A 24,115-nucleotide genomic window follows, 5' to 3' on the forward strand; every position below is an offset into this window, starting at 1 on the left:
TGGATGATTTTCTGGAATTCAATTAGGAGCACATAGGGATGGAAGGAGTTTTTGAGGGAATCTCGCTGCAGGTTGTATCATAGTTTTAGAGACAGGTGAGATTTCTTCTTCCTGTCTTTGCTTGTGTGTGCCCTTTGAGAGCATCCCAGTGGCAAACCTTGTTCCCTAAACTTGATCATCCTAGATCCTCCTCTCAGCAATGTCAAAGATTGGGAGAAAATTAAGTCGTTGTTCTGTTTACTATTGTCCATATATGAATACTCTAATACTCACATTGCAGAGAAAAAATAATGTGCAAGAAATGTAGTGACATGCCTAAGGCCTTTCTCCACGCATGCAGCTTGTGACAGCTTCAAGATGTGGACTCCAGATTTCTCAGCCTGGTCTTCTTTCCCATGCACCATGCTGCCTTTCTCCTACTGAGTCCAAGGGTTTGGAGGGCCAAGGAGCAGAGGCTGGATGTTGAGGGCAGTGCAATTTCCTGCAAGAAGAGGTGGGAATTAGGCTCTTCCCTGAAGCTGTTGCCTGTCAGAGCATGTGCTGTTGTGGTGGCTGAGAAAGCCTGCAATGGGAATGGGAGAGAAACACATCACACACTTTTGAAACAACTTTAGGTACTGAGGTTGGTAGGAATTTGTGTACTCCACCTGTGGAAATGTTTCTTACTGCTCTAAGTAACATTTGAAGCTATTAGCAGCAGCAGCAGCAGCAGAGTTGAGATTCCTGGAAGGGTTTATCTCTTATTCTTTAATACCTATAAAAGAATACTTTTATACTTAAAGTTATATCGTTTTACACTTATAAAAGTACACATCTATACTTTTATTTTTATTCTTTTACGTTCTTTTGCATGAATTGCTGAGCACTGTTGGAGAATATCACCAAATCCCGACTAATTCATGTTCTGCACCTTGGGCTGAGCCTAACATTATTCACATATTCAGATATCATGTTTCTATTAATAAATGTTTCTCTTGTCCTTTCTCTGTAATGGGATTCTCAAATCTTTCCTATGCTCCCCTGCCTCACACTTTTTAGTGATGACTCCCATAGGAAAAAGAGAGAATCCAATAGGCAGAAATTACTGACTTCCTCTCCAGATGACCAATATAACTGTCTTCACACCTATCATTTTTCCTTTCTTCTAATCTCAAAGATCCATAGCACTACTTTATGGCTGCACCCTCAAAAGGTGCTTTGTGTCTCAACTCATCCTAGTTCTCCAGTGACCCCACACCCTTCCCTCTGGAGCCATGGCCTCTCCCATTCTAATGATTCTTTCCCTTCAGGAAATATTGACTGTATACTTAAACTTTCCCCATCCTGGGGGAGAGGAGGCAGAAAAGCACTCCCTGGAGTGTCTTGATCTCTTTATCTACTTTCTTTCCATAATTTCCTATTCACTTTTCATACTAATATTTTAAGATCCCATCACACAAATAAAAATACTCCTATCAAGGTTAGTAATCATCATCTAGCTGCAGATACAATCATACCTTTGCATTCTCCAACTGGATATTTTATGGCATATGTTACTGAATGCTACACTCTCTTTCTTGAGACAACCTTAACTTGTCTTTTATTTGCAACTTTCTTTTTCCAATCAAAATAGCTGCTCCTTTATGAATATCTTTTTCTTCATCAAACCTTAAATATTAATGTTTCTAAGGGTTTCTTGTTGACTTGTTTCTGACTCTGCATATCTTCTCTGGGTGAACTATCTTTTCTCATGCCTTCACCTATTATAAGTAAGCCTTGAACTCCAGAAACCTCTCTTCTCATTATATACCCAGCTGACTTATGGATTGCTATGGTTTTAGTGTCCCTTCTAAAGCTCCCATTAAAATTTAAGTGCTACTGTGATAGTATTAAAAGGTGGCGGCTTAGGGAGGTAATTAGGACTAGAAAAGGTCATCAGGGCAGGCCCCATGATGGGACTGGTAGCTTTATAAGAAAGGAGAAGAGAGATCTGAGATGGCATTTTCTTGCTCTCTTGCCCTGTGATGTCCTCTGCCATGTTACGATTCAGTTAGAAAACCCTCAACTGATGAGGTTTCTCAACCTTGGACTTCCCAGCCTTCAGAACTGTAAGGAATAAATTTATTTGTTAAATAAATTATCCAGCCTATGGTATTCTGTTATAGCAATAGAATACAGACTAAGACACAAAGTTCTTTATTTTAGTATTTCACAAGTACCTCAAACTTACCCTTGTCTAAATCTGAATTCATCAAGTTGTTCTAAACTTGAAAATAGGCCAACAAGATAAGCAGATATTCTTTCAGTGCAGTGTTAGTCTTGACTTTCTATTTACAGGGCAATTTTACAACTCTGTAGCGGCAAAGTGTATCTTGCAGGTTTATGTTGGGTAATGATGCAAATAATTTCTGTCCAGTGGAACCAATAATCCCAGAGATACAGTTTATGGTGTCATTGAATATTAACCAGTTTTGTATGTAACTTGGCAATCTATTAAGTTGTCTATGTATATAAACTAGCTTCTCAAATACTCTTTGGCCCAATTTAAACATATTGCTGGTATCTTTATTAATTAATGAGCTAAATAAAATCTTTGAACATGTTTATCTTATGTTTGCATGAGAGTCATTATCTTGCCTTTTTGAAAATTATACTTTAAATGTTTGCTTTCCAACTTGTTACTCTTACTGTACTTCATTCTTAATAAAAGGACATTAATATCCACTTAGTTGCCCAAGAAAAAACCTGGAAGTTGCCCTATGTTTCTTTTTCTCATCCCTTTTTTTCTCCCTCAAACACAAGTCTAACTGGTTGTAGGCTTAAACATTTTACCTCCTAAATATCTCAAAATCCTGCTTTTCCTCCCCTCCATTCCCAGTGCTCTCATCTTATTTTTGACCATCACATTTCTCCTTGGATTTCTGTGGTAGATTTCTATTTTCCTTACTTCACTGGCCCCTTACTCAACCTATCTGTCATATCTCTGCCCAAATGATCTTTCTAAAAGACAATTCTAATCATATAACTTTCTTCGTAAATTTTTCAATGCCTTCCTATTTTTTTAGACTAAATAAAAAAACTTGACATAACATAAAAGATTTTACTTCATAATCTGATTTCTATCTATCTTTCTTATTCTCACTTTTGATCTTTCTCCCACATATTGACTTTCTCCTGCTAGGAACAAGTGTAGTTTCTGAAGACATTATGACATTTCATTTCTCTCTGCCTAGATTATGAATATCCTGCTTCTTCTTTTTCTACTCCCCAACCACCCTTCCGTGTTCAACCTCTACCCATCTGTCCAGACTCTTCTTCTCCATAACCTTGCCAACACATATCTTTTTTACAAAAAAAAATATAATAATAATAATAATAATGTCATCATCTGGGAAATTAATTTCTCTGTGTCTTCATGGCATTTAATAAAAAGTAAATTAACAATAAAATTAACAATAAAAATTGTTAATTTTCCTGTAATGTCTTACACTAAACTAGGAGCTCAAAGTCTCCTGTGAACATTCCTGCTTAATCCATATAACACTCCTCTTGCTGGTGAGTTTATAAGAAGATAAGCAAAATCCAGTGGTGACAAAGGTGGTGAGGCATTGCTATTTAGCTCAAAGGGCCAGGGCACCCAGTTAATGAAGGTCAGATTCAAGTATAGGTAGTGAGGCTTGCTCCGATCCACAGTAATAGTCTGAACTCCTGCTCATCTGGGGCTGTGGGCTCTGATGGAAAGAGAATTGACGTGGAAGTCAGGAGACCTGGGTTCTAGTTCTGGCTCTGATACTAACTAACTAGTTGCATGATCCTGTTAAGTTATTTTCCTTCTCTGAGTCTTTTTGAGTATAAAATGGATTTATCCCTCTATATGATTATAAAACATATGAAATATCTCTGAAAGTGCTATAAGGTATAATGGCTAGAAGCTCTTTGTATCAGGAGGGCTGTGTAAGTCATGTGGATGGAGCCAGAGCCTCTGCTCTGCACATGTCCAGAAGCAATACTTAAATTTCTATGTGAGTGCTGATACCTGAAGTTGTGTGGCTTGACAGCCTTGAAAATAGTCTTGGTGATCCATTTGAACTACCAGTCAGAAAATGGGCATTATGCAATGCAGCTAGCTTGTCTTTCTGCCTCTCACAGCCAAAACAACAAGACAGTACAGATAAAGGGAGGCCGAGGAAGAGAAAAGAAGACACAGTAGTGTTTCCGTATCTGTGGTTTTGCTTGTCACCATTTCAGTGACCTGTGATCAACGATGGTCTGAAAATATTAAATGAAAAATTCCAGAAATAATGGCCTTTATCAAAATGTCCCGAAACAATAAATGTTGGCATCAATGCGGAGAGATAGGAACACTCCTACACTGCTGGTGGGACTGCAAACTAGTGCAACCTCTATGGACAGTAATATGGAGATACCTCAAAGAGCTACAGATAGAACTACCATTTGATCCAGCAATCCCATTACTGGGCCTTTACCCAAAAGAACAAAAGACACTCTATAAAAAAGAAATCTGCACTAGAATGTTTATAGCAGCACAATTCACAATTGCAAAGAGGTGGAAACAACCAAAGTGTCCATTAATACATGAGTGGATTAAAAAATGTGGTGTATATATATATACCATGAAGTACTATTCAGCTATAAGAAACAATGGTAATCTAGCACCTCTTGTGTTATCCTGGATAGAGCTGGAACCCATTCTACTAAGTGAAGTATCCTAAGAATAGAAAAACAAGCACCACATGTACCCACTGCCAAATTGGTATTAATCGACTAACACTAAGGTGCACATACAGTAGTAACATTTATCTGGTGTCGGACGGATGGAAGTAGGGAGGAGGGGATGAGTGCAGTGTGCACTGTTTGGGGGATAGACATGCTTGAAGCTGTGACTCAGGTGGGGCAAAGGTATACGTAACCTAAATATTTGTACTCCCATAATATGCTGAAATTAAAAAAAATAACAACAAAAAAGAAAAACAAAAAAGAATTCCCCGCTTCCATATTCATCACACAGGCTTTAATATTGGCAGTACTGAGCTGTTTTCACAGCTATCTCCCTTCTTGTGATCTCTTAAAATATGATAGAGGAGTGGGTTGAGACAAGTGGGTTGACAGAGGAGTTGGTTTACAGCTTTGTGAAAAGATGATTAAACAAATGCATAGACCTTTGGAAAGAATTAATCACTGTGACCGCTTGCCTTAGCTAAAGACTGTGTCAGCAAAGAAGATATCTATTCTTTAAGGTAAACATAGAAAGAAAATCTACAAAATATTTTCCTGATTTTCTTGAGAGACTGCATGCATTTAATTCCTCAAGTTATGGTATTTTATTGAATTTGGTAAACCATATTTTGTAAGACTCATAATTATGTGTAATTATTTTACATTACACGTAAGGAGGCAAAAAAAAAAAAAAGAGGACAACTAAATTGGTTGACATCACCAATTTTAGGACATGCTAAAATTTGGCAAAATGTGTGCCTTAGAGCCAATAAAATTCAACATTTCTGACTATAATCTCTCCTATTGCAATGCCATCACTGGCAGAAAATGGAATCTAGGTACATACCTGAAATGTGTAACTTCTAACCATACTTTTTGCCTAGTAATTCAAATCTAATATTTTTAAGTACTAACCTTTAGTAAAAGTTGGGACAAGTTTGTGAGAAAAACTGGTGTTCTGGGCATTGCATAGATTGCCTAGAAAAGGATAACCATGTAGATCCTGCAGGTAGCCTGCAGAGCCGGACATCTTGACATTTTTCTTGTGCAAGGCTGACATCTCCTGGACAAACAAAACTTAAGCAGAACTTTGCATTATAGAGTAAATTCAATTATTGGAAACCTAGCTGTGAAATCTATATCTCACCTTTTCTATTTGAATTTGATAAACCTAGAAGTGAATTTCCTTTTCAAATTTTGAATTCCACAGCTGAGTTTGAATGAGCTTTAGAATGAGAGCTTATTTGCACTGAGTCTTTTAAAAATGTGCAGAATAAAGCCCTTTAATTAAACTGGTTGTCCTTACCCTTCATGGTGGAACCAGAGTCATTGTTTGTGAGAGACTGTCTGCAAAGATGGCCACAGTAGCCCTTCCACCGCACTTGACTTTTTACAATGTAACTTTTTGCCATCTCATAAAAAAAAAAAAGAGAGTCAGTTTTCCTTTCCTTTGAATCTAGGTTGGCTCTGTGACTTGCTTTGAACAATACTATATAGCAGAGGAAAGGTTGTGCAATTTCTAGTATATCCTTAAAAATAGGCATTGAAACTTTGGTTTTTGCTAAATTTCCATGTAAGAAAGACTAGATATTAAAGAATGATGCATTCCCGTGGAGAGAGAACCCAGCTGACTTTCAGCCCCAAGATCCCAGACATGTTGGGTGAGCCTACTTTTGACCTTCCAAACTAGCCAGCAGCCAAATGCAGCAGCGTACATGAACATAGGTGAGTCAAGCAACAGATCCTACCAGTCAACCCAGAGAAAAATGAGAAACAATGAATAATTCCTTTGAGCTAGTACATTTTGGGTGGTTGTTATGCTGCAATAGGTAACTAACACATAAGGAAAGCTTTAAAAGAAGAACAAACACCAATGCCAGCTCTCAATCTCTGAGATTTGTATTTAATTCTATTGGGTGGAAATAGTTATTTTTAAAAAGCTCACAGGATTGCTTTTTTTAAAAACTAACCTAATATTTAATGCCCATGATTACCTTTACTAAAATTCATCAGCAAAATTATTATTGTTGTTTTAATATGTTACATTGCCTTTATATACTCCCTATAAAGTGTTGAAACTTTATGTAAATATATAGTCCATATACATGTATATGCGAATATACGAGGTTTGTCTGGAAAGTATTCAGCCATGTAATATGAAAAATAGAGACATTTGTTGGAGAAGATATAAGAAACATTGTGCATCGGACAAAGGTGCCTCAGTGTCCTTCAAAGTAGGCACCTTGGGATTTCATACAGTTCTCCCAGCATCTCTTAACCTAACCTGTACACATTTAACATTCTCAGGTGTTCTGCTTGTTGCAGGCCGTGGATCACTTTCAATAGATTCTCGACCACCTTTGAAGCATTATGCCACACTTTTATTTGTGCTTCACTCAAAGCCTTTTGAGTCATCCAAATCGTTTCTGCAGAGGAATGTTCACGCTTAAAGCAAAATTTGATGCAGATTCATTGCTCAACTTGCTCAGTCATTTTGAATGTGATGGCCACACAGTATACATGATTTGGCACTTTTCCCTCAGAGTTACACCTGAGCTATGTTTTTCTTCAAACTAAAACTTTTTATTCTTTCTGAGACAATCTGGTGACCAGTGTCTCTAGTCAGTCATCTTGCCTCCCTCCTCTGAGAGTGCATTTCTAACAAAATCCAGGTGATGCTAATATTACTGGTCTAGACTATACTTTGAATATTAAGGTTCCGCAGAATTTCTTCTATGACAGCAGTTCTCAGACTGTGATCACCAGACTGGCAGCATCAACATCACCTGGAAACTTGTTAGAAATGCAAATATTTGGGCCCTATCCAGACCTACTCAGTCAGAAACTCTGGGATTCGTTTTATTTTAACAAGCCCTCCAAGTGATTGTGATGCTTATCTGAGCACCACTGGTCTAGAGAAGTGTTTCCCAGTCATAATAGAATCACCTGGGGAGCTTAAAAAATCAGTCACTGGTTATCATGCCATACCAAATAAATCAGAATTATAGGATGTGGGACCCTTTATCATGGGTATTTTTTAAAAAATCTCCCCAGGTAATTATAATGTGCACGCAGGTTTGAGAATCACTGCCTGAAGACACGCCCACTTACTTCATGAATCTTGGCCAGCAAATGCCTGATAGCAGTGGGGGTGTGTGGGTCTGCTTGGCCAGAGGCTCTGCTCCTCTTCACTGTGGCTCTGCACCTGTAAACAAGATCCCACAGAACTCAGTCAGAGCCAGTGGGGCAGGGAGCAAGGAAAGGTGCGTGGTGGCAGGTAGCTGTAGGGGAAGAGGTTGAGTGTACTTGGGAGACTCGGCCTCTTCTGTCATGTCAGGGACACAACAGTGAGAAAGGCAGAAGCTGACATGCAGCTCCACATTCCATGACAGGTGACACACACGCCAATGGTATTGCAAATAATCACATCTCCTTGTGGCAAGGATTTGGAAGCTTTTTTGAGAGATCCCAACATTTGACAGTAGTACCTTCCATAGACCCAGGCAAGAGGAGTCCTGAATTTTAGAGGGTCCACACAGTAAAGAGTTGGTGGACTCAGAGGATGTGCCCACCTGGGCCCTGCAATGTCTCTTCTATAATATGCTCTGTTACCCAGAATTGCAAAATCTGCTGGTCAAATGGCCCCAAGCCTGTTGCAGGGACTTGCATTGGTTTTGCCTGATGTCTGTTCTGTAGAGGGCTGAGCTCTCCACTAGTGTACACAGCTCTGGGCCTGAATAGTGACCAATGGCTGGCTGGCTGTGTGGGTAGGAGCTTGTGGCATTTGGAAGTGCAGGCTGGGGTGCCCACACATGGGAGTGCAAGATCCCTTAAGGCACAGGACAGATATGGGCATGGGAAGAGAAGGGGACAGAGAAAAGCTATAGATTCTTGCCCAGAGCTGGGGAATAGCTCTGCCCCGCACTGCCATGTTCTAGCACAGAAGTCCTAAGCATCTGAGAATTCCAGATGGACCCTGCTCTTCCAGGTCTTTATGATTACATATTTGTCAAGGGTTGGAGAAAACATTTTATCTAATGGCATTTAGCTTTGTGTAAAACTGACCTCCATTTGTACTCTTTTGAGGATCGCTGCAAATAGTAGGGGTGGATGTGCTTAGTGAGAACCTTCAATGGAGATCAGATCAGGTAAGTATTACAAAAGCAGCTCTGAAAACCTGACTGCTTTTAAGGAAATTGGGCCATTTCTCTTTCTGCCTCTACATTAATCCACTACCAAAAGTTGCTGAATTTATTTCAAAAAGTGATGTATCTGGTGAAGACAGGGAACCTGGATTTCCTTTGCCCAGAGGTCCTAACTCTTCCTCATCTGGGAAAGAATCTATAGCTTTTCTCTTCCAGACTTTCCATCACTTCTAACTCACTCACCTCCTCCCAGTCAAAAGTGTCCTGCCACTGCTGGGTTAAAGATTGATGCAGTTCTGGTCTGTCTGTGCTCTGCTTCCACTTCTGCTGGATGATGGACAGGTCCAGTGACTTAACCTTCCTGACCATGGACTTCTGAAACAGGCTCTTTCTTGCTCTGCTCTTTATTTTCCAGAAAGTCTCATCCTTGGCTGAATGGACTTCCTTATTGGTGGCCTGCAGACTCCACAGCTCTCTTCTTACCTGTGCAGAGTCTGTGCTCCACTGTGGATCTGCTGTGGGTGGAGAACGTATGTAATGGAGTACCTTGGAATTAGAATTCAGAGTTTGTGAAGATGGTAGCACTGTGGACACCCCCTGCTGTGTTTCCTCTTTAGAGCAGAGGGCACATGGACAGGGAGAAGTGGGCAGATTTGTACCCCTAATAGGGTTCATAGGATCTTCCGGTTTGCCTTGCCCAAACTCAGAGTCTTGCTGGACGATGAGCTTTTCACCTCTCACTCTGTCCATTACTTCCCACACCACTTGGTCCAAACTGTTCCTTTTGGGAGTGTTGTAGGGTGGTGATAGCCGACCTCTGGGGCATGTGTACAGGCACATCTTGGAGATGGCTTTCCGGAGACGCTCTCTGGGTGAGTGGGGTTCGGGCTCTGGGGCCAGAATCCTGATGGATGGCACATCAGTTGGGTTGTAATTCCATAACATGTGGGATGGTGTGAACTTTTGGACAGGTGTCTTAGACACATAGGAGTAGAGACAGAAGAAGGCATCAGCAGTGACAGCCAGTGTCTGTACCTGCTTAAACCTGCCTGGGTACAAGGGTTGAAGATGGTGAGTCTGGGGCTCATTAGAAAATTGCCTTTTAAATCTCTCCTGTCAAAAGCCTCCCCAAAGCACAAAATTCAGAGGGAAGGTGATAATTTACCTACTAGTGTTTCTCTCATTTAGATTTTTGGGACACTCAGGGACCCTTTTCTTGATTTCCTTGACTTCCCATCCCAAGTAGATATTCCAACTTGGAAATAGAAAACAGGGATAAGATTTAAAGACACTGTTTTGATTTGATTCAGCTAAAGCAGAGAAGACCTGAAGGAAGCACTAGGTCTGAGGTCTCTTGAAGACTGTTTCTTTAAGAGAAAGAAGTGACATTAGCATTCTCCATCGTCACTTAAGACAACATAAGAGGAAATGGACACAAGAGAAAAGGGCGAAGTGATGCTAAGTGAGAGAAAGGGGGATGTTGAGCCACTGAACCCTGTTGTGATGCTCCGGAGAGGAAGAGCGGGTGTCTGTGGTGACACTCACTGGCCAGCATGAGGCAGGGGTCCTCCATCTCGATCCTCCGCACCTGAGCCTTCAGGAAGAGCTGGAAGTCAATGCCCTTGGCCTGAGAGGGGGCGGTGAAGAATCGGGCAGGGATCCGAGAAGTGTCTTTTTGGTCTTCTTGGCCAAAGCCCAGACTGAAGAGGACATCTTCAGCATCTTCTTGCACCTTGTCCAGAATCTCTGAGATGCTGAAAAGAGTCAGTTTCCATAAACAGGTGACAATGTTGAGACATATGATAATACAGAACTAAAACTCTCAAGAGATCAAAATTCCTTTCTGGTCATTTCTCTGCCTTGCACTGTGAAAAGCTTTTGAGAAAAGCTTTCACTTCTCTGAACCTAAATTCTGTGTCTGAAACATGGAAATTACAGCCCTAGTTATAAAAACTGAATAAAATTGTAGCACAGTACATTGAACTACTTATTGCAGATGGATAAAAATTGAAGCAAATATGAAAGGGTTTTGAAAAGTGAAAAGCAGTATAAATGCAAAGAAATTGTGTGGTTGTGTTATTAACTACTTAGTTTCCACTTGCATTTGCTATGGTGAATCTGCTTTTTGCCAGGTGCTTTGCAACTTGCCAACCAACTTGTGATTGAGTGGGACAACTAAGCAATAAGTGTGGAGGGATCATAGAACTCTGAAGGTAAAAGTTTTTACCCTGAAGGTAAAAATGAGTCAATAAGGACATTCAAAATCTGGTTTTGAGAGGTACACTAGCGGTTCCATTCCCCTCTGGCAGTGCACTATGGGTTCCTTTCTCCTTGCTTCTCATCTTCCTCATGCTCCCACCCTGCCGAAATGAGTACCTACCTTGAACTAGTCTTGTTGGTTCCCCCAGTCATGCTGCTGGAAGCCAAACTACAGCCGAGATCAAGTAGCTGGCAAGGCCTGCCTGTGTTAAGGAAACTCCTGTAGAGACCAAAGTGGGTGTCATATAAATCATTTCCCAGTCTGCACCCTGGCTGCAAGGCATCCCTGCTGGGCATATTCACCCTCTTCTGGCACCTATGAATCACCTACAGAGGAAACAGTCTGTGCCCTCATTGCTGGTTGGAAAATCTCACACTCTATTGTGAATCTTTAACTTTTTGTTTTTAATCTCTTTGACTCTGAAACCTACCCCACTTCACTCTGGCTCCATCCTGGCTGAACCTAACACTTACCTGGAGAAGAGTTTGCCATTGGCGGCCAGCAGCGTGGCTGGACAAGGAATAGAAAGACAAAGAGCAAGTTAGAAGGGAAAATGAAAATCACTGAAGTTGCTCCTCTGAACTTGAAACTCAGCCTCCTCGTTCCCTCTGCCACAGGCTAGCTGAACTCCATGAACTCTGCTCTTAAATGGAGTCTCAAGATAATCAAGCATAGCCCTGGAGTAGGGACAGATATGGTAGGGAACGACTGGCCTTGTGCTGCTGAACTTTTGACCCATGACTGGTGTCCAGGCAAGAGCCCATCTGTCCTGAGGAGGGTGGAGCCATCCAGTCCTTCAGGCCTGTGCTCCCGACACACCACCGTCTTCACAGGCCCAGGAGACACTGGTAGGTAGGTTGCTGTGTCTCCACCCTTTATTGAAGCCCTTAAGCAGTGCAGTTTCTCTCTTACGCCCAGTACTCAGACTTCTTTGGGCTCTCTATATAGAAAACAGTCTCAAAGGTGTTTGGGCAACAAATGTTATGGTGTTTTTATATGTTATCACCTTCCCAGGGGCTAAAGGAAAATTCCAGTGGTGGATCAGTGAAAGTTACCATAAGTTGTTGAAAAAACGTTTCTGGGCATGTGATGCTTTCTGTGTTTTACAGTACATCATAATGAGACTGCTCTGTTCCTATAGATAAGATCCCAGGGATGGGCTGTTTGTTTCTGAAATTTTCCTCTTCCATCCTAGCCTTAATTTGTCAAATGTATATCTTTTTCCCTCAGCCCAACCTCAGAGAACTGTGCCACTCACCCTCTGCTCCAAGGGTCAAGTCATCTTCAAAGCTGGTCCCATGGCTGGAGCACTCTGTCAAATAACCAAGTGAAGGTCACAGAAAATCAGACTTGAACATACACACATGTACACCCTCCCCCTCCAATACATGAACATCTACATGTGCCCCTGAACAACCACACAATCATATGAGATATCCATGTTTGCAAAACTACCCCCAACTACACATATACCACCTCAGAAATCACATTTATAAACATAATCACACATATATCACACTCACCTATAGCTAACCTGCCCCCATGTCACATAGCCATGTATACAATCCTCTGCCAAATAGTAAACACATAGGGGTGTGTACTCACACACACAAATATACACATATAAACACACACATTTTTTAAAGTTCTGTTCCCATAGCAGTGGCTACTATAGTAGCGGAGCAACCACTAGCAGATGATAAGCTTAGAATATTTGTGGGCTCTGAGCCAGCACTTTTCTTCTGGATTTTCTGGACTGCCTTGTGACCACTAAAGGGTGTTTTGCAGACAGTTTAAAAACACTCAAGCACTCTTATGCATATGCACGTGCATGTGCATAAACATACACACACACACAGCTGTCATTCTCCAAGTAGAAGAGCAACAGAAGAACAGAACCTATACTCACCATTGTAGATCGACTGTCCTGATTCCTCAGAAAGTCCTTCTTCAGAGTATCTAAAACCCCAAGACAATCTTATAGTTTGAAGTCACTACATTTTCCCATAGGCCTTTCATCAGATATCTCCCACATGTTCATATTATTTTCCAATGTGAGTCAGTAGTATTTAATTTGCTTATATATTGGATAAAACTAAGTGAGAGTAGTTACTTCACTGACGAATTCATAGATGTAGTCAGGGGAGTGGGATTGGAATGTACCATATTTTAGATCATGCTACTGGTGTCCTGGCCACATCATCTAAAGTCAACTTAACAATAATTCTTTAGTCTTTAGGTAAAACAGAAAAGAAAGAGTATAGAAGCAAAACTGGAGAAATACATTTATAGAAACAGGGGCATGGGTACCATAAATTCTAAACATCTAGGTTTTCTTACAATTTTTAGGAGGTCACATTATCTCCCCACATCCCCTTTCTTCTCTCTGAACCATGTTCTTGCTGAATATCATGTCTTTCAGGAAACAGCAGAAATTGCATTCTGGTTACAGATATTTTAAAATTTTGAGATATGGTCTTATCAAACATTTACCATCTCCACCAGAAGAACAAACGGAAATCAGCATAAATGGTAGTGAGAGACAACTCAGTTTTATAAACAAAGAATGCATTTTCTCTGGCCAAAACAGGTGAGTGAAGTATTCTGTGAAAAAGCTTTGAACTGGGAGCAGGACATCTTCATTCCAGTCCTGGCTCACTGTGGCTCTTAGTTCTCAAATACTATGTACAGGGATTTGGATCCCTAGATATTATCATTATCTAAGTCCACCTCGAGCAGTGATATGTTGTGAATTTTTTAGCGATTACTTTCATAAAAGTTTTTAAATGAAAATTGTACATGATGCTTTAAATGTAATCTCAAGTAGAGGCTGGAGGGGAGAAGGGTTGGAAAAGTGAGTTAGCAAGGAAATCAAAGTGCATCCGTTGGGTGCTGGTCCTAAAGAATCCTTCTTCTTTATCTGTCTCAAGTGATTCAGACAATTCTCAGGTTATTGAAACATCACTTCATGAAATGTTTAGTAATGGGAATAGGCTTATAAATTGAACATCTGTAGATAAAATTGTGCCTAAATTTTATAAAATAAATGATTACATGTATACATATCTTTTGCTGGTACCTTCCTTTTGATAGTGAAAAAACCAACCTTGTTTTCCAAAATCTAAATTTTTATATGTACTAATGGAAAAAGATGGTACAGTAAGGTTTATCACGAAACGATATCCAAGCTAATTAAGAATGGGTAACTCTGACAATACAACTAGAATACTTCTGTACCTAATATATAATTACATTAAATATGTTATAATACTATGAATATATATGTTAATATATAATATTAAAATGTTAATAGAAATTAGTATTTATTATTACTGATAAAAATACTATGATAACTAACGTAGTCAACTACTAGAACATTGGGATTTACTACTGCATTTAAAGCTTGTGTTGTAGCTACACAGTAATACAACTATGAAGGCCTACTATTACTAGACGTATTCTTAAAACATGCTACTATTCCATCTCTAGGTTGTACCTAATGCAAATGCCTGTATATCTTCTCTAAAAGAAATGCTAGTTATGATAACCCAGATATAGAAGCCAAACTCTAGATCTCCATTTATTGTAGAATGGAAAAATTGTATGATAATTGTACAATACTACATGACAATAAAAAAGAATGACCTGCTGCATGCAAGGACATGAATGAACATCACAAACACGATGCTAAGCAAAAGAAATGCACATAAAACACTCTATATTGTATGATTCTGTTTATATAAAGTTCAAAGGAATCCCAAACTTCATTATGATGCTGCAAGTCAGGGTATTGGTTACTCTTGGAAGCAGAGTAGTGAATGCAATGGGCCAGAATGGGGGCTTATGGAGTGCTGGCAATGGTTTGCTTCAGGTTTCATGGGTTTATTCCCTGTGTGAAAATTCATTGAGCTATGTATTTAACAGTCATTTATTTTTCATTAAGTATATTATACTTACGTACAATTTATCTTAAATAGAAAAATGCTACCAGTATGTATGCTATACTTACATAAAATTTATGTGAAAAATCGCTGATAAGATTCCTTATTAGTCCAAAGTAAAACTCACTGCTATTCATTAGACACAAATTTGTTTTGGGTGCTCATGCCACATTTCTCTTTTCTAGTTGTGTCCTGCCAGGTATTTCTATTTTATTTATTTATTTTTTTGAGACAGAATCTCACTCTCGCCCTGGGTAGAGTGCAGTGGCATCATTGTAGCTCACTGCAACCTCCAACTCCTGGACTCAGGTGATCCTCCTGCTTCAGCCTCCCAAGTAGCTGGGACTACAGGTGCAAGCCATGACACCTGGCTAATTTTTCGTATTTTTGGTAGAGATGGGGTCTTGCTCTTGCTCAGGCTGGTCTCAAACTTCTGACCTCAAGCCATTCTCCTGCCTTGACCTCCTAGAATGCTAGGATTACAGATGTGAGTCACCACACCTGGCCTCTATTTTCTTTTACAGGACCAGCCCAGGATAAGCTTTGGGGCAGCAGGCTTTTCTATGTGTATGTGGGAACTACCATCACAGTCTGGACATGGGCCTGCATCTATTGATGACTTCTCACAGTGCATGATGATTTGAAACTTGAAACTTCACGGCCATCACCCAAGCACCCAAGTCCCAGGCCATTCACTGGTTATTGCATAAGCCATAGACTCAATAACTAGGAACTAGATTTATAGCTGTTCCCTTCTTCTCATACACTGAAAGGTCCCTTAGCATCATTTCAAGTCTGTAACCAAAGAGCTAAGGTGTTGTTCCTCTTGTATAACAAATTTATAAACAAATAGTAGGGAGGGGGTTGGACTGTGAGAAGCAGCATGTGGCCATTTTTAGCTGCTTGTAGCAGATTCCATTAATGCCTGCCCACAGAGATTTAAGCTGAAGTCCACAAAGATGACTTTAGAGCTTTCAAATCCACCTCTGATGATTCATGAGCAACATATTTATGTCCTGAAAAATCCCCTGAGAGCTTAGAGGAAGAAAGGAAACAGGAGAGGCATAGTTTGTAAAGGCGTGCATGATCTAATCCTATAGCAGATTAGACACTGAGAGACATTGACATTAAATTGCCCAAGATGTTGGTAGACTTTCTTGGAGAACTTATCAGAACAGAAAATCTTCTGGCTACTGGAGGGTGTTTGACATCATAAAGTGGAAACTATATGGTATTGAAACAAAATTTGACAAGTGTCTCTTAGGCCACCTGACAACAGAGTGGATGGACAACCAGAAAATGTGAATTTCTTGTTCATCCTCTTTCCTCTATGGTCTTGGCACCCTAAGAACTGAAGACTGTTGTAACTCAGAATGTCATCTTAGAATGTGTTGTTTTTCCTTTATGTTATTCATTTTCTATTATCAAAAGTCAAGTGTAATCCCATTGCTGGGCATCTACCCAAATGATCCAATGACACTCTACAAAAAAGACACCTGCACTCAAATGTTTATAGCAGCATAATTCATAATTGCAAGGCTGTGGAAACAGCCCAAGTGCCCATCAATCCAAGAATGGATTAATAAAATGTGGTATATGTACACCATGGAGTACTATTCAGCTCTAAGAAACAACGGTGATATAGCACATCTTATATTTTCCTGGTTAGAGCTGGAACCCATACTACTAAGTGAAGTATCCCAAGAATGGAAAAACAAGCACCAGATATATTCTCCAGCAAGCTGGTATTAACTGAGTAGCACCTAAGTGGACACATAGGTACTACAGTAATAGGGTATTGGGCAGGTGGGAGGGGGGAGGGGGGTGGGTATATACATACATAATGAGTGAGATGTGCACCATCTGGGGGATGGTCATGATGGAGACTCAGACTTTTGGGGGAGGGGGGGAAATGGGCATTTATTGAAACCTTAAAATCTGTACCCCCATAATATGCCGAAATAAAAAAATATATATATAAAAAAAAGTCAAGTGTATTCTATCATCAAGCATCATCAGTGTTATCCTTTAATTTTTTTCTGGTTTTCCCTTATAATCAAAAAGTATTATATCTTACTAGAGAGAATTAGAAAATAGAAAAAATTGGAAATATTTTCTTAATCTAACAATTCCCCTTCAAAGACAGATGCATGTTAATAAACTTTCTAATGACCTCTTGAAGTTTAAATACTTGAAATTTTTTCAAAACACAGATAAGTAAAGAAAATACAGCAGAAGCCCTTGTACCTGTCACCCTATTTTCACACATGTAGACATTTTGCCATATTTGCTTCAGAAAGAAATAAAATATTAAAAAATATGTCATATAAAACAATAAAAAATAAATAAAATATTAAATACATAACTAAAGTCTTATTTTACTTCTATTCTTGTAATTGGCCTCATGAACAAATTTCAATGACCCCTATATTTTTTTTATAATCCTCTCTCTTAATTAACTACTTGACCTTTTGAGTTGTTTCCCAGAAATGGTGAATTTTCTGTAAGACAAAGGAGCTGAGATTCTGAAGTCCTCTGGGCAGACTTCCTGATGCCAAGATTCACCATCCCTCCAATCTGCCCCCAATGCACTAACACCTTGTTAGTTAAACCACAACCCTGGCCCTTCCTTTAAAAGCCCGTGATCTTTAGATTAGTTAGAGATATGGATTGGATTTGAGGCAGCTTCTCTTGTTCTCCCAACAAGACATATGACATATTAAAAATTCCATTCTTCCTTGGCAATCTTCGTTGTCTCAATAATTAGATATTTGTGTGATGAGCAGCTGGACTGAAGCTGAAACTCCCTTGCAGCTTCAACAACATTTTTTCCTACTGTTTTCCTTCCCAGAGGTAACTAATATAAGAGTTGGTATGTATCTTTTTTCCTGATAAATGAAGTAGATAGGTAGATAGATAGACAAGCAGACTTATTTTGTGTAATTATAAGCAGACATAAAGCTCCTCCTTTACAAACCTCACCACTAACACATTATTACAGAGCATAAAACACATACACACATATCTCTCAAACACTTCACAAAACATTTGTGAAATTTATTATTCTAGTCTTTCATTTTATAGATCAGGAGTCTGTAATGGAAATAATTTCAATTATTTGCTTAAAGTTGGTTACATAGGCACAAGAAGTAGGCTCAAATCTTGGAGTCTTTTCACTCACCCTATAACCTTTTCATCATAAGTTTCAGTTCAAAGTTTATCTTTATAGAGCATGGGGTGGGGAGGTGATTTCTAGAGTTTATAATCTTATATTTCTATGAATTTATTCTTTTCAATTAGAATGCAGTATGTTTGTACTCAAGAGGCACATTTTAAACTACTTATCATCTTTCTAGGTTGTTCAGAGAATGAGACAGCAAATGAGCAATTGGTAATTGTTGATGTGAATTGGTAACATTCAAGAGTAGTTAATGAGAAAAAGACATTAAGTGAGCCAACTCTTTCTTCTGTACATGTCCAATAAAGCATTTTCAATCCTAGGACAGTTCTCATCCTAGGTTTCTCACAGAAACCTGCAAATATTTCTATTACCATCCCTTTTCTTTCTGTATTTTGAGAACCATCTATTGACTTTGAGTTGAAAGAATTGTGAATAACATTAGGACAATATATTTTTTAAACAACAAAACAAACACAAACACAAAATAACTGCGTCCTGGCATTGCCTTCCTAGTGCTATTTATTCAGTGCTATTTATTCTCTACCAAATAGGCAACAATGGGTTTATTTATGTCAGTTAATAATCGAGTTTAGATTAAAGACTATATAAAGCTTGAGACATTCCTGGAAGGAAAATAAGCAGGCAGGCAGGAGTTATACATTCTGAGTATTCATTGTCACACAAATAATTAGGCTTAAATAGGCCACTGAAGCCTTCCCTTTGTGTCTGGGCAGACTGAGAGCAAAATGGGATAGGCTGTTGGCGTGGAGTCTCATAATTTAAAGTGTTTCTGAGGAAAGAGATGATGCTTTGCTCTCAAGTGCTGCTCCAGTTCTCTATTGCTTTGAATGACTGTGGTAAGCCCTGAGCCCCTCCCGTATTCTGCAGTAGAAACAAACAACACAGTGATGAACTGCACTTCAGTGAGAATGCTCAGGTTTCTAACTCCTCTTCTTCTGTTACACAATGTAACACTCCAGTCTGAATGGGAAAGCCTCAGACAGGGATCTGGAACTGAGCCCAGCCATTCCCCATAGATATGGATTTCCACCCATTCTTAGATTCAGACCAGATCCAGTCTATACGCCCAGACCTCCAGTCTAACTTAGCCTCAGCTCGGAGTTGCACTTGATTCGCAACTCTGATTACCAGCTCACTCCAGACACCTTCCACCCCCCTGCCAACCACCATCTCAACCCACTTCTAATCTTTTGGCCCAATTCAAGCCTGATCTCCCTGGATCTGAGTTCCCTGGATCTGTGTCTGTTAGCATGTCCAGCCACCAGCCACACCCAGTCCCATTGCTTGTCCAGCACTTACCCACAGTCCTGTAGCCAGTCTTCAATCTTATTGATTGGATTCCCTAGAAAAGTCAGACACCAGATCACTGTGAGAACTGAAGGAAACAGACCTCTTGCCTGCAATGAATCCCATTCCATAAGTGTATTCTTGTATAAGGTACACCATGAGTCTTTCTTCACCCATAAAACTTCTCTTTAAGATATGAGAGGAATATACCCATATACAATGTAAACAATAGTGGATATTTCTTTTCTCTCTCCCTCCTTTCTCCCTTCCTCCCAGGAACCTGGAAAGTCTCTAAGATGTTAGGCCCCAGCTCTCTTTTCCCTAAGTTTTGGGAATAGTGTGATCCTTCTCCTTTGAAAAAAAAAAAATCAAATAAATAAATAAAAAGGCCCAATCTTGTGTTGGTGCTTTTTGTTACCTACCAAAGAAGCAAGGATGGGTTTATTTCTATTAGAATTTTTGTTTTACTCCTATGTCAGTGGTCTGGACTGAACCTTAGAGAAGCTCTGAGAAGAGTGTAGGAAAGGTCCTACTACTTCATCGGACAAATGTGTCTTGGGAAGGTGAGTGACTCTCAAAGGTCATGCAGCTTGCTAGTGACAGCCTTATGGCCACAGCCTAGGCATCCAGCTTGAGGATAATCTTGTTACACATACAGCATAGTAACACCCTAAAGCATTCATAGGGAGCCCCTAGCCCGGGGTTCTTAAAGAAATGTCTCGGGATGGTACAAAAATATGCCCCTTTCTTTCCCTTAATTTTATGCCTGTCTTTTTCTCACATAATTCATGTCTTGTATTACTTTTGTCTCCTCCCTTAAACTCATTTAAAGCAGTCAAAATGAGCCTCTCTGAGGGCCCAGCCAAACAAGGGCCCCACTGTGCACACTCTGTACTCTGCAGACCTGTGCCTGCTGTCTCATTCTGCAAGACAGCGTAGGCATCTGTCTGATGTCTAACAGTCTCTTACCTTCTTGGAAAACGTCATCCAGGCTGGAAGGCTCAGGATCTGTGACATCCTGCAGGGCGGCTGCAGCCTCCTCTTCCAGGACCTGGGTCTGCCAGTTGCGGCTCTGACGGAGCCAGGCCCGCCGTTTCTCCCAGGACGTGGGGCTCAGCACCGAGGCCTCCATGGCCCTGGCGCAGACTCCAGGGCCTCCTGCCTCAGTGATGCTCTTCTGAGAGTTGAAAGAAATGGTTGATTCTCCCTCATCCTCTGCTCAGAAACCACCACATTCAGGCTTGCCCCTCACTCCCCACCAAGTCTTCTTATCTCTCCACAAAGGAGCTTGACCTCTCTGCCCACTCAAGAGCTAGGAGGAGATGCCCAGCCCATCTCTGTCTTCCCCCTAGAAAGGAAATGCTCTGAAAAATCTAAACAGCACAGCAAGTCTTTAAAACCAGTAAGTCCGAAAGCTTCAAACATTATATGATTTAAGGGACATTGAGAAAGCTCTTCTGATTTAAAGAATCTCTACTTCTCATGGTAGCTGAAATGCTATATTAGAAAACATTTCTCCTTAATCTTTAAGGATTTTGTCTCCTAGGATTTTCCATTACAACTACAATATCTTTAAATTTATAATTTATAAAATTCACTTTATTTTATCCTCATCATGATATATGAAAAAGTTTAAGATCTCAAAGGTTAAATAGCTTTTCTAAGGTCCCACAATCAGATGTCACTTCAGTTACCATAATTTTAGGTTCTGTTTGGTTCTGCTTATTGATTTGCTTTGTTTTCTTTTTTATGTATTAGGGATCCACATAGAATTTCTCAGAAAAAAAAATTTTATGATAAATAAAAAATAAACTGCCTTGAGCAATTAGCAGCCAACACCTTCCAGAGGATCACTTTCTAATTTGTCAATTCATGTTTCCACATGAGTTCATTACTGAGTTCATCAATGCAATTACTGATCCTATAAATTTATATTTCATCTAACACTGTCTAAACCACACCTCTGTATGCTTCCAAAAGACATATAATGATGGCACTAGCCATATATACTAGGCACATATTCAAAGAGGAACAAAGAGGGGAAGAATCATTCAATTGTCCAGATAGAGCTTAAAAAGGCTTGAGGTTAATGTTTGTTCATTGCTCATAGTCTGTCTTGCTAGCTCTTCCCCGCCGGCCACACTCACATCCCACCATGCTGAGTAAGTAGGAGTGGAACTATGACTCTCACTGTCTTATCCCTCTACTCCCTCGAGCTGCCATAAAAGGCTTCATCTTCAGAGCTACACTTTTAACTGTCAGAATAAGGGGAAATAAAAAGAAAAAAAAATAAGAAAAGTGCCAGTTTCCAGAGACTTCTGTTCTTCTAACACTTAAAAACAAAACCATTAGTGAGTCATTCAACAATTTAGGCACTAAAATAGCTATTTTTAAAAAGAACATCCTGAACATAAAATGCATTCCTAGGGCAATAAAATTGTTTTAGATGCTTCAGCTTGCAACAGACAAAACATCCACAGAAAGATAATCATATTTACTGTTGTCTGATATAAATTCTTTTACTGCAGGCCCAATTCAAGCCATATTTTTCTCCCAGGCAAGACAGCAGTTAGCACTATGAAACTTTGCTTGTTAACCCTGAGTCCTGGCCCTTTGCCCACTGCTTATTTCTTTTAGGTGAAATTAAATCACTGAATTCATAAAGAAGCCACAAAGAGGGGTAGCAGAATGACTTTCTGTCCTTTGGGTAGAGCTGTAGTGATGTGATAAAAAAGGATATGAAGCTGCCACTAGATAGAACTTAGGAGAAATGTCTAGAATGCCTTGATCAGAGTTTGTTTACCTAGTCCTGTGTTCCAAAATATTTAGTAGGTTGGTTCTAGTCAGCCCAAAGAAGAAAATGTCGAAGGCTGACTTGCCTATTGTCTTTAATTCCCAAAGGAAATGGACACCACCTAAGTCACAAGGATTCTTCAGCTCACGAGAACATATTCTGGTGGTTAAGAGAACTCAAAAGGAAGGCAGGAGGGCAGGAGGGCTGGAAGGAAGAAAGGGAGGAAGGGAGGAAGGGAAAGAGGGAGGGAGGGAAAAATATCTGATTCCCACACTTCACTCTGTTACTTATTAATGGTATAACCTTGGAAAATTCAATCACTTTCGCTGGTCTCAGTTTGTCAATGGGGACATTACAGCCCTACATTTGATTCTTCTAATACTACAAACTTCTGGATGTGCCATAGAGCTGGGTCCCCATAATGCCTAGCACAGGGAGCCAAAATCTCACCAACTGAGATGCAGGTAGAGGGTTTCAATGTCCTCTGTGATATGAATATATTTTATATTCCTCCCACAACTTTGAAAATATATCACAGCCATGTAGGCTAATTTTGTCTCCACCCCCTGAAAGTGCTTTCCTCCTTTTTAGCCTCAAGTTTTCTCACACTCTTCTCCCCACTCTCGTCCCCTCCTCTCCTTCAGTCTTTGTCACACTCAACCTGCAAAGTCCAGCTCTTCACCAACTTCCTCCATGAAGCCGGGCCTGGCTTCTGCAGCCTATCTTAACCACTTTCACTGACATTCTTCCCTGCTTGACTTTTTTTCTCTTAGTGCTTCTCACTGACACACTTTATATTTTAATTATTTACCTAATTTATTGTTTAGATTAGATGAGAATGTAGGCTCCAAGAGGACAGAGATTTTTGTCTGGAATGTTCACTGCTGTGTTCCTAATGCCTAAAACAAAATGTTACAATTGTAATCACTTAGCAGAATGCTTATTCTCTAAATAAATGAATGTTTAGTAGGTGACTGTTCCTAACAGGAGCCCTGTGCCTTACAGAGCCATCACAGAGAGACGCGTGCAGGGAGATCAGCTTCAACACTGTAATAATAAGGGTTTAATATGTGCTTGCTAAGCAAGTAAAAATGTGTTAGGCTGAAAATTGGAGAGAAGAGAGAGGGTTATTCTATGACTTGTTTTTACTCTAGGAGTTTCGATGATTGACAGCAGAAGTTACAGTTTCCTCATTATTCCTATTTGCTGTCTGTCTCTGTGTCCTTACGTGCAGAGGTTTTACTTGACGTAAGCACCTAAAGGAAAAGGGCTACAAAAACAAAATCCTTAATGGTTGGAGTTCAAAAGAAAGCTTACAAATAAATGGCTATTACAGTTATGGCAACAAAAAGGCTAGGCAGGTTAAGTGTTCATTGAGGATGACAACCATTTTCTGGGCAATTTGGGTGAAAATGGAATAATTTCTTTACTTGGAAAAGCAACAGTGGGACCTGATGCAGTGGCTCATGCCTGTAATCCTAGCATTTTAGGAGGCTTAGGCAGAAGGATCGCTTGAATCCAGGAGTTTGAGGTTGCAGCAAGCTATGTTGATACCACTAACTATACTCTAGCCTGGGCAACAGAGCAAGACCTTCTCTCCAAAAAAAGAAAAGAAAAAAAGCAACAATGACTTCACGTGTGAGAGAAAAGATATAAAGTGGATTTAAGCTAATCTTCACAACTGTGGCATACTGGAGATGGGACTGGGGAGTTGAAGAAATAAATTTTCCCCAACCTCTGACACACTGGGGTTGTAGAGACCTTTTCATG

At 39.9% G+C, this 24,115-nt stretch overlaps 1 protein-coding gene across 3 annotated transcripts in view; it reads right to left on the reverse strand.

Annotated features, from left to right (window-relative positions):
- Nucleotides 1-367: 367 nt before the first annotated feature.
- The window catches only part of TESPA1 (thymocyte expressed, positive selection associated 1), a 30,205-nt gene continuing 6,457 nt past the window's right edge, over nucleotides 368-24,115 (reverse strand). The window contains exons 3-12 of one of the 3 annotated variants that reach the window (XM_076007332.1): nucleotides 20,521-20,728; nucleotides 19,564-19,606; nucleotides 13,031-13,080; nucleotides 12,380-12,433; nucleotides 11,595-11,631; nucleotides 11,242-11,340; nucleotides 10,407-10,615; nucleotides 9,105-9,910; nucleotides 7,828-7,921; nucleotides 368-481 (exon numbers count right to left, since the gene is read on the reverse strand). In XM_076007332.1, the coding sequence (XP_075863447.1) occupies nucleotides 7,829-7,921; nucleotides 9,105-9,910; nucleotides 10,407-10,615; nucleotides 11,242-11,340; nucleotides 11,595-11,631; nucleotides 12,380-12,433; nucleotides 13,031-13,080; nucleotides 19,564-19,606; nucleotides 20,521-20,683 (1,554 nt within the window). In that variant the 5' untranslated portion in view covers nucleotides 20,684-20,728 and the 3' untranslated portion in view covers nucleotides 368-481; nucleotide 7,828. Of the gene's footprint in view, nucleotides 563-7,826; nucleotides 7,922-9,104; nucleotides 9,911-10,406; nucleotides 10,616-11,241; nucleotides 11,341-11,594; nucleotides 11,632-12,379; nucleotides 12,434-13,030; nucleotides 13,081-19,563; nucleotides 19,607-20,520; nucleotides 20,729-24,115 lie in introns of those variants that run through there. The other 2 variants (XM_012752798.3, XM_076007333.1) reach the window with 2 other exon arrangements.

This window comes from Microcebus murinus, chromosome 10 (genome assembly GCF_040939455.1).
Source record: "Microcebus murinus isolate Inina chromosome 10, M.murinus_Inina_mat1.0, whole genome shotgun sequence".
NCBI lineage: Eukaryota > Metazoa > Chordata > Mammalia > Primates > Cheirogaleidae > Microcebus > Microcebus murinus.